Here is an 11,109-nt window from a genome sequence, read left to right as displayed (position 1 = left end):
GTATAGCCATTCAAACATTCGAAGTGGAACAGTTGGTATTGATTAATAAAAATGGGCAGTGTGCTTGGCTCTGAGTGACAAAGCAAACTTAAATACAGCCAATATAACAGTTATTCCAATGGTAGTTTTTAATTTTAATTTTTTATTTTTTGGAACTTAGATTTTTGGTTTGACTACTATGCTGATGTGCAACTCTTCAAGTGCATAGTCAACATGAAGCAGCATAAAAATGCCATGTGCATACACCTATTGGGTCAATAAGACAAAGACAAGTCCACTAGCCCATAAGCTAAAGGGACATGGAGTTCTGAAATCAGAGCCAACAATAGACTTAACTCGTTTCTTGTGAATATCTGAACTCACATGAAAGTCCTAGACTCTGATTAGTACTTCTAGCTTATGAATATTTTACGTGGAAATCCGTCCCCTGGAGATTTCACCACCACCTTCCTATTTACTCTGCAGCTGATGGAACAGGGTGGCCTCAAAACACCAATCTCCTCTGAGGCTTTGCTCTGAGAACCAGAGCCTGGCTCCCTGCCATTCAGTTGCATCCCTTTAGAGATCACAAGTCTTTTTTTTTTTCTTAGAAATCTGAACATTCCAAATCCCAGAGACTGCTGTGATGTATTTCCAAGTAGCATTTTATAAGAACGATTTGCCAAGTATGCTTTCCTCTTGGATCCCATCTATATTTCAAAGGTCTCATTCCTGCACACTAATGGTACCTCCCCTTTGGGTAACAAGTACTGCCTAAGGCCATTCATGGTGAATAGGCTGACCACTTTTTCTCCTCTGTTGCTGTAAATGTTCCAGTTCAGCCTCGTACATCATTTCTTGGACTAAGTATTTCTCCCGCCGTATGCGTTCACGGAGGCCCCTTGGTATGTCTGGAATCAGGTATGCAATGAACGACTTAATCCCAAACACAAGGTGCTGCAAAGGTAAGGGTAAAAAGAAGGTGTTCAACTGTTCTAGAGCACTCACTGTAAAAGAGAAAAACCATGAGCAACAATGCATTTGCCTTAAAGTCAAGCATCAGAACTTAACTGAAGCATTTAGAGTATTGCTTTTAAGAGTTATTTGGAGAACACAAATGTAATTGACTGTCACCTTAGTCAGACTCCAAAAGATTGTTTCCTCTTTTTAATGCCGTATAATGACATCACTCCATAAAAAAATATTTAATTCTTGTAATAAAAATCCTACACAGTATGTAATATTATTATAATGTACACTAATAGATACAAATATGAAAGAAGATTCCAGGAAATATGTGTTTTTGATAGACCAAAATACACACTCTATAAACCTGTGAGCCAGGTGTTAAACTCAGCCTCAAAGAATGCATTTTTTTTTCAGAAATTCTATTATATGAGTTCACTATCATTGGTACTGCTATGATACATTTAATCTGTTATATGATTTTGGTATAATATATACTATTTGTATTTTGAGAGTAAAATGGCAGTAGTGGGGATTTGCTGGTTTTGTGAGTTTGCTTTGAAAAATAATTTTGCTACGTATTCTTGTGTGGCCTGGCCTAGACCTTTCTTGCCAGACTAACTGAAAGAAACCACCCGCCTCTATTTCTCATTTGCTAGGACTGAAGTTGTGTACCCGCACACCGAGCTTTAGTGCTGGATTTGAACAACTAAAAATGTTACTCAAAAGGCGTTATGCTTGTACGCAAAGGCTCAGTATTTGAATCAGACCAAGTAAGTCTTCATGCTCGGTAGCTGTGTACCACTGACCAAATCAACATTCTGTGCCTACGATAGTGATATGACTAAGTCTTAAAAGAATTAAGTAAACACGTTTGCATTGCTTAAAAGAGTGCTTGGTGCAGTGTAGGTCCTGCTTAAATGGCACTTCCTACTGCTATAAATATCTTATGAGAATGTTACATCTTTCTGTTTCTCAGAAAGGAGAGGGAACAATTTGTGGGGTTGGCATGGCCTGTTGAAACAATACCTGTGTATAAAAAGCTTTTAGTGTACAATGGCCTCTTTATGAGAAAATGAGGAATTCATTGTACTTTTAGCTGGAATGGTTTATGTGTCCCAAGAAATTTCATTGCAAAGTAGATAGCAGTGAGCAGTTCACGTTTTCCCACACACAATCAGACTATTTTCCTCATCACTTAAACATATCATGCTTCTAAAAAATCCAATAATATGTCTAAAAACTATAAGAATGCAAATAAAAATATTGCTCTGATTTAGTAAAGTGTAATATATGATAATAAATATTTCATTATATTTAAAGATTGTTCTGTTTTTGTTCCTGAACATCTAGTAGGCAGCGTAAATTTTGGGTAGAAGTTTTTGGTGTGCGTTAGTATTCCTCTCCCTCCACTCAGAGTCCCATGGAGGCCTCTTCAGTCTTCATAATCCCTGCTATTAGGATTCTCATCTACAGTCATCCTCTTATCCTCCTGGGAGCCTATCCTGTATTAGGTCTCCAGCTTGTCACAGAAATGCCTCCGTCCACGGTTTCTCTTCTCTCTGCAAGCCCTCTGTCCTCCTATCTCTGCTCTTCCAATACCTGATCCTCACCTTCATTTTTATGGGAGATCCTTCTTCTACCCTGTTCCCTCTCTTCAACAGGAATGCCCAATCAAACACCTACTCCATGGGAGAGAGCCAAACCCTGACACTATTAATGATACTCTGCTATGCTTACAGACATGAACCTAGTATGGCTGTCCCTTGAGACACCTCACCGACCTATGGATCAAAACAGATGCTGAGACTCAAAGCCAAATATTGTTTGGAACACAGGGAGTCTTGTAAAAGAGTGGAAGGGTGGGGGAGGGGAGAATAGGAGAGAAGGGGACCGAAGGGAAAGGATAGGACCTCCACAAGAAGACCAACAGTGCCAACTAACCAGAGCACTGGGAAGGGGGGTGGGAGGGCTTATAAATATTGAAACACCAACCAAGGATCATGAACAGACAAGACCTAGGCCCCCTACATAGAAGCAGCCTATGAGAAGCTCAGGCTTCACGTGGGTACCCTAGTAAGGAGAGCAGGGGCTGTCTCTGACATGTGCTCTGCTGCTCTTTTTCAATCACTTGGCTCTGGCAGGGCTGCCTCACCAAACCACAGGGACAGGGGATGAGGATGTGCTCAGTCATGATGTGACTTGATGCACTCAGATGGGCTGGTGGGGAGGAAATCTCTCCTTTTCTGAGGACTAGGGGAGTGAGGATAAGAGGAAGATGGGGGGGTACAGAGAAGAGAAGAAGGAGGGGCTACAATAAGTATGTAAAATGAATAAAAATAAATAAATGAATAAAAATATTTAAAGATTGTAATTCATATGTTCAATAGATGTGTTCTAAACATTGGTTGAGCTCATTGACACTTCTTTGTAGATCTAAGCAAGCAAAGTAAGTAAAAGGTAAAAGAAACTTTAAAACACAAAATGATTAAAGTTATTTGGAAAATAAGACACCCAAAGTGATACTGGATGTATATATTATATACAATAGTTTTATATATATATATATATATAATATATATATAAGCTATATATTATATAATATATAAACCATATATATTGCTTAGGAGTTATGGGATCAGTAATGGGAATGAAGAAAGAAAAATGAAGAAGAGGTCTTCACATGGACCCACGAGTGATATTCTGCATTTATGTATCTGATTAACTTGTTTACTTGATGCCTAAGGAACATAGAAAAAATGTATATTTTTAAACTAGATAATGAAAAACATCTCATTGAGTTGTTAAATTGAAAATATGAGTTAAACTGTCACACTACTAGCAATGAAGTAGAAAGTCTTATTTAGTAGGTTGTATTTTCATTCACTCAGAGAGTCATTAAGTCAGAAAATTTCACTCCTGATTAAGATCTTTAGAGACAAGCATTTCTTCTTTTTTCTTTTTAATTTTTATATTAATTACAGTTTATTCACTTTGTACCCATCTGTAGCCCCCTCCCTCAGACCCTTCCAGTCCTACTCTCCTTCCCTCATCTCCTCCCATGCCCCTCTCCAAGTCCATGGATAGGGGAGGTCCTTCTCCCCTTCCATCTGACCCTACCCTATCAGGTCTCATCAGGACTGGCTGCATTGTCTTCCTTCTCTGGCCTGGTAAGGTTACTTCCCCCTTAAGGGGAGGTGATCAAGGAACCAGCTACTGAGTTCATGTCGGAGACAGTCCCTGTTCCCATTACTAGGGAACCCGCTTGGACAATGAGCTGCCACGGGCTACATCTGTGCAGGGGTTCTAGGTAATCTCCATGCATGGTCCTTGGTTGGAGTATCAGTCTCAAGGAAGACCCCTGTTGCCCATATTTCTCTGTCGAGCTCCTTGTGGAGCTCCTGTCCTCTCCAGGTCATTCTATCTCCCCCTTCTTTCCTAAGATTCCTTGCACTCTGCCCACTTTCATGTATTTCACTATAAATTTTAACTTATATTGAAAATCACTTGAAATGTGTAATAGTCTTTAAAAAGTTTTTCTTCAAATTTATTGAGTAGAATATTTGCTTAGCAGTCACAAAGCCCCAGATCATATCCCCTGGTTTGTTTAGAGCAAGTGTGATAGTACGTGCTTTTATTTCTAGTACTTGGGAGCCACAGATGGGGATCAGGGGATCAGACCAACCTTAACTAAACAGAAAGTTTAAAACCAGCTGGGTACATATGAAAAAAATTAAAACAAGACAGAAATTTCTTTGTTTCAGAAATTTTCGATAGAACTATATTATTTAGAAAACCTATAAAATTATTCATTGACACAGTGTAACTAAGAGAAATTGTTCAATTCACCCCAGTGCTAAATTCTTCACTGTATAATGACTTGTAAAACAAATGGAAATACTGTATGTAGTTTCCCCAAATTTACCTTAGAGTACTACAATTCAGTATTGTCATGTCTGTACTAATTAAACGTCAGTCATTTTAAGTAAAAGTTTTAGGCAAATTTTATGAGATGAGATCATCTAATGTGTTTTAAACAAATATATGTGGAATTGGCTGCATTTTGAGTTAATTACTCAGAAATACCAAGTGTTCTATCCTCGTGAGCAGATTTGGGCTCATTTGTCAGCCTATGAAAACCACCTCTTTCTTTGTAAGCATGGTCCCTTGGAGCTTAAAATTAGCAGCCTCAAAATTTTTGTGCAAAAGTATCTTTCTCTCTGATTTTCTTGTATAAGTACCCATTAATTTTTGGTTACATTCAGCTCTTTCTCATTATTTTTCATGTTCTTTATGATTATTTTTACCATATTCAACACTTTCCCAGGGCATACCAGTAAAGATTTGACATCAAACTATTGTAGCAATTAACAAATCTGTTACCCACAGTAACCTCTTATGTGACTAACCTCAAACACAATAATGAAGGCCAGTCGAGCAGCCAAGATGTGCCAGTACTGTAAGGTGAACTCATAGGGTTTGGAACTCCAAGGAGGACCTCTATAATCTCGGTACCTGCAATACACACACACACACAAAAAGAAAGCATGGAAGATAGCAAAACATTCTTGGCTTACCCAAACTCCAAAATGACAGTTTAAGTGAGTTTTTTGTTTTGTTTTGTTTTGTTTTGCATGTAGAGGAGATGAGATGGCGGATGAGATGCAGGCAGGAAAGATAATTACATGATAGGTAATTACCTGCAGTACCCAGATTTTCCCATACCAAGTTCGCTCAGGTTGAAGAAGGATAAGCTATTGTTGACATATCCCTTCAGGCAACTAGAAGGAAACAACAGGATTACATGAGTCATAAATTAATACGTTTCTGTCACAACTTCTTTATAAGTGGCAGGATTCGATACATGCTGTTATTCCTTCTCATCTAAATACTCGGCTTTCTTGTTTCAATCTGTCCTCATGTCTTCTTGTCCTGTCCACTCTTCTCAATATTATTTCCATTAATTTTTAGTTTACTTAAATCAAAGTGAAAAACACATTAAAATGTGGTTTCTATACACAAGGCATCCTGTTACTTGTGCATTTGAACTCTGTTAGTCATTTATAAACACACATGCATGCAACACAATTGACCGATTATTAGTAATGCCTACTTATTATCTACTCACCTATTTAATATATTTATTGTGTACCTACAGTTTATTACAAAATCCTCAATTCTTTATACACAACAGTGAGCAAAACAAGTATTTATACACAGTGAACTTGTTTTTCTCCATCAAGAAAGATGGTTATTAGCTAGATTTTGTGGCACATGCCTTTAATTTCAGACCTCAGGAGGCAGGGGCAAGCAGAACATTGAGTTTGAGACCAGTTTTATCTACAGAGAGAGTTCCAGGAAAGCTAGGGCTACATAAAGAAACCCTATCTCAAAAAAAGGAAGGAAGGAAGGAAGGAAGGAAGGAAGGAAGGAAGGAAGGAAGGAAGGAAGGAAGGAAGGAAGATCATTATGTTGTCTGCAGGAAAATGACTGCAACTGAGAATAATCATATTGGGTTACTGAGCCTGTCCCAGAAAGATAATCTATGTTTTCTCTCACGTATGTTTCCCAGATTTTAGATAGAAACATACAATTATGTATGCAAATATGAAATAAAAGTAGAAGTCAAACTTATAGATATACAATGGGGATCATTGAGAGAGGAGCAGCATATGGAACTATGAAAGAAATACCCTCAAATGAGGCTTATGGATCACATGTTGAGACACACAATCCTAGGAATAATGGTTTTCAAAACTTGGACTCAACCAAGGACCATGCATTGGATATGATCTAGAACCCCTGCTTGGATAGAGCCCATGGTAGCTCAGCATTCAAGTGGGTTCCCTAGTAAGGGAAACAGGGATTGTCTCTGACATGAACTCAGTGGCTGGCTCTTTGACCTCCCCACCCCTGAGGGAGGAGCAGCCTTGCTAGGCCACAGAGGAGGACATTGCTGCCAGTCCTGATGAGACCTGATAGGCTAAGGTCAGATGAAAGGGGAGGAGGACCTCCCCTATCAGTGGACTTAGGGAGGGGCAAGGAGGAGATGAGGGAGGGTGGGATTGGGAAGGACTGAGGGAGGGATCTACAGCTGGGATACAAAGTAAATAAACTGTAATTAATATAAAAAATACAAATTTAATAAAAAAAAAAAACCTGGACTCAAGCACATGTTTATCACATCCTCAACTTTGAAATATTAGTCAATATTCATCAATGGCTTCACTGTTTTCCTTGTCCATTCTATATCTTGTAACATCACTCACATACTTTCTTGCCAATATTTTCTTCTCCACTATGTTTTGTCTCTTCATGACTTGATCTGAAATTTTCTAATGTGAAAAGATTTTCTTCAATTTAATTGCTAAGTGTACTTCGTAGATTATTAGGTCATTGAGTGTCCCTATAGATATATGATGTCCAAGTCACAGAAGACCTGCACCGTTTTGCCTGAAATTGGTCTGCTTCCTTCATGACTGAATGTGGAGATGTTGGGTGCTGTCCACAGAAAAGGCAGGTCTGAAATGTAAACTCAGCCAGTAGACTATTCGTCCACCACTAGGTGGCAATAGAGCAACTAGCAAGTACTTCCTCTAAGAGAGACACCAGACACTTAGACTTTTCAGATTCTTAAATCTGCTTCCAGATCGTTCTGTATTAATAAAAAGAGAACGTTTTGATTCTGCACGATTGCTATTGAAACAACCTTATATTTACATTGTGTGATTCTCAGATACATTCTCAGCTGTGAACACTTGCTCTTATGAATCACGCATGTCACACAGATGGTGTACATCTTAGCAAGTGACAAAATTAGAACTCAAATTGAAGGTGTCTAACTAGGAATTCCTTTAAATCATTTAAGGACTCTAAGACTTGCTCAAAAAAGGGGGGGGGATGGTATAATGCTTCTTTTATCATTGGACAAATGATAAATGGTTTATCATAAACCATTAAACAAATGGACACATTTGTTTAAGGGTTTTTCCAGGGTACTAGGGAAATACCAGTTCAGCAGTAGTTAATTAAAGGCCAATGTCACCCTAAAGTGAAGCTCCACCTGTTGGGGCTCATGACCCCTCTCCATATTTATTGCTGCTCCTGAGGAGAAATATTTTTTTCACTCGTCTGTTTTTTTTTTTTTTTTTTTTTTTTACAGATTTGCATCTAAGGCTGATACCCACCTACAAAGCTTTTAAATGTGATCCCAGTTCTCCATGGTCAGTTCTCAAATGCATTGTCCCCCAATACTTATCTAAAGGAAAAGCCTAAGATGACAGTACTGCTTAAAGAGGTTGTCTATATGCAGTTATTTTGTCTTCCAGAGGACAGCGAGAGAGGTATAAAGATAACCATTGTTATCAGAATGTAAGGATTGAAATGACTGTCTCCATATCAACTGGTTAGAGAGCACACATGCTTCTAAGCATCCTACCATGGGTAAAACAGCCCCTTTCCTGACAGAAAAGAATCATTTGAATTACAATGTCAATAGCAATACCAAACCAAAGGAGTAAATACTGCAGCAATTGAGACACTGTCCTGATTTAAAGTGTGCATTTCAGCTTTAGATGAAAAAAACACATATTAGTGACATAAAATGAGGCGATTCTGCACCAGTCAGATCTCTGCCACTATAAGGTTTTTAAAATATCTAAGTAAGAAGATTACAGATACTGTATTCTCTGTTTCTCACTTTTTACTATCTCTGTTCCCTTTGTTATTGGCTTTACTTTCCCATTTGCACAACAAAAATGCTATGCTGCTTCACTGGAAAAATCTAAAGTCTATTCAGGTTCTAGACCTGGGACCTTTTCGGTAAGCATTAGAATGGTCTTAGCATTTTGATGCATTTTCGAGTAAAAACAAACTCTAAAATTAGTTTTTGGAGAAGACACTTTCTGTTCTTATCCCCGTTTGCTTTCATCTAATAAATACATTATAAATACAAGGACTAGAAAACTTACTTTTTAGGGGTCAGAGAGCAAAACTTCCCAGTTCTTTTTATTACAACTATAATATAGATCATAAAAATATGTAAAAATCAACCTTACTTTTCATTCTGCTTTACATGATTTGCACAAGGTCCATATTTGTATTCATAGACAAAACGTGGAATGTAGTCAGATGTAATAGCAATTACAAATGCATTGGTGATCACAGCCAGTATACCAATTCCCTCAAGTATTCCAAACCAGATACCTGGCAGAGGAAAGATTAAAGCTAGTGAATAAAAGTGAGCAAGATAAAAGCACTTGGGTTAATTTTATTTTGGAAAGAATATTCTGTTTATTTTTGAGCCACATTTCTGTACCCCATTTACTTTTCTTAACCATTGCTTATTACGCGGGTGCTCATGCACTTGGGTGCCTGCAAGATCGGCAGAGAACATCAGATTGCCTTGTGAGCCACCCAGTGCTCATGACGAGGACTGAACTCTGGTCTTAGGGAACAGCAGTAATCGCTCTTAACAGATGAGCCATCTCTCCTTACCTTCTTACTACAGTATAGTAAACTCCAGGTATAGAGAAGTTGCATGTACTATTCCTAAAAAGGGGAAATTGATTCTTACCAATGTCAGTTGCTCGGGCTGGCAGAGGCCTCCTCCACTGGGTCACAAATTTGTATGCATCCAATCTGATTTCTATGATATTGTTTAACAGAGCCAAAAGAGGGGCCAGGGGAAAGGCAGCAACGAAGATGGTGGTAAAACCAAATTGCAAAACTGTAAGACAGGAGCATTTCTGGAGTTACGATTATACACAGTAGAATCTACCGAGTGTCTCACTGTGCCAATAAGGAGCATTGAATGGGCTACCTTGAATTATTGCAGTAGCTCTACCCAGTAAATGCTCATTTTTGTAGTTGCAGAAACTTTTGTTCCTATGTGATAAGTATGCTTGTTAAAGATTAGATGGCTAAAAAATGATAAACAGCTGTACTCTATCACAGATATGGGCCTATTTAATGTCTACTTCCCATTCCACTCCCTTTGTAATACAAGTAAAAAGGGGGAGGAGTTAGAGAGAAAAGGAGAAGAAAGAAGAGGGGTGGGGGAGAAGTGTAAAATAGACAGTCAACGAGGAACATTTCCTTAAGGAAAACACTTGGCTCTGGCTGGGATGCGAATACCCGTTAGACACTACCCCCTCTTCTCTTTTTATGGAGGAGGATATTGTGTGCCAGAAAGTATCAAAGTCAACAACTGGACTGGAAAAATTCATATTTTCTTAATATAAATTAATGACATTTCTGCAGAAAGTAGGACTGAGACTGGATTTGAGAAGGTGGAGTAGATGGATGAGGAGGAGTTTGGGAAGAAGGAAGGTTGAATATGGCCAAAATACATTATATGTAAGAAACATAATAAAAAATGCTATTTAAAAGTGACTTTCTTTGAGGAGATTACTGTTTTCATTTGTAAAGACTTGAGCCAGCTCTCTTATTTTTTCATCAAAATATTTGCTCAAGATCCTGGTGGTGCATGCCAGTAATCCTAGCATTGCAGACATTAAGGCAGGAGGATTGTGAGCCAGTTTGTGTTATACATCAAGTTCAAGATCAGTATTAACTGCCCAGTGATTCCTTACCTCAAAAAGAAAAAAAAAAGATGCTAAAAAACTAAAGGCTTCCTTATGAGAACAATTTCGTTTTGACCCAGTGCCATAGCTTCTTGAATATAACATATGTGAAAGCCCACAATGCAGCACAGCCTGGGTGTTGTTAGGATAAAAGTTCCCCTGTGTCTCAGAATTCTCAGAGAAGAAAACACTATTGCCATTTTTATTGTTTTCCTCTTGCATCAAAGCAATGTCAACAAGGCCAAGTGTCTCTGAAGGAAAGTCTCTCCTTACCCATTTCTAAATACTCATCCATCAACCCATGGATGTTCATGGGCTGAAGATTCCAGTCATTTTCCCACTGTGGTATGGAAGCATCCTGTATTCCCCGCTTGATCTTATGTCGTGACCACCAGTTTTGGATTAACCTGTATCAGAGAGCAGAGCAAGGACATGGGACCTGTTACTGAAGCATCTGTGGAAAAAATGTACATGTTCACTAAGAAATAACAAATTTCAAGTGCTTGTTAGTTATACCAAGTATTCTTGGAATTGAAGATAGTCAATGGTTTTTAACTTTTGAATCACTGAAAAATAGTCT

General features: G+C 38.3%; 1 protein-coding gene across 1 annotated transcript in view; it reads right to left on the bottom strand.

Annotated features, from left to right (window-relative positions):
* Nucleotides 1–241: 241 nt before the first annotated feature.
* The window catches only part of Ano3 (anoctamin 3), a 177,778-nt gene continuing 166,910 nt past the window's right edge, over nucleotides 242–11,109 (bottom strand). Inside the window, exons 19-24 of the mRNA XM_055599197.1 lie at nucleotides 10,803–10,936; nucleotides 9,521–9,673; nucleotides 9,003–9,150; nucleotides 5,646–5,726; nucleotides 5,355–5,460; nucleotides 242–936 (exon numbers count right to left, since the gene is read on the bottom strand). Coding sequence (XP_055455172.1) covers nucleotides 754–936; nucleotides 5,355–5,460; nucleotides 5,646–5,726; nucleotides 9,003–9,150; nucleotides 9,521–9,673; nucleotides 10,803–10,936 — 805 coding nt within the window. The 3' untranslated portion in view covers nucleotides 242–753. The remainder of the gene's footprint in view (nucleotides 937–5,354; nucleotides 5,461–5,645; nucleotides 5,727–9,002; nucleotides 9,151–9,520; nucleotides 9,674–10,802; nucleotides 10,937–11,109) is intronic.

Source organism: Psammomys obesus, unplaced genomic scaffold (genome assembly GCF_907164565.1).
Source record: "Psammomys obesus unplaced genomic scaffold, mPsaObe1.curated_primary_1811, whole genome shotgun sequence".
NCBI classification, from domain to species: domain Eukaryota; kingdom Metazoa; phylum Chordata; class Mammalia; order Rodentia; family Muridae; genus Psammomys; species Psammomys obesus.
Note: the sequence above shows the minus strand (reverse complement) of the source record. Positions and strands in the feature narration are given on the sequence as shown.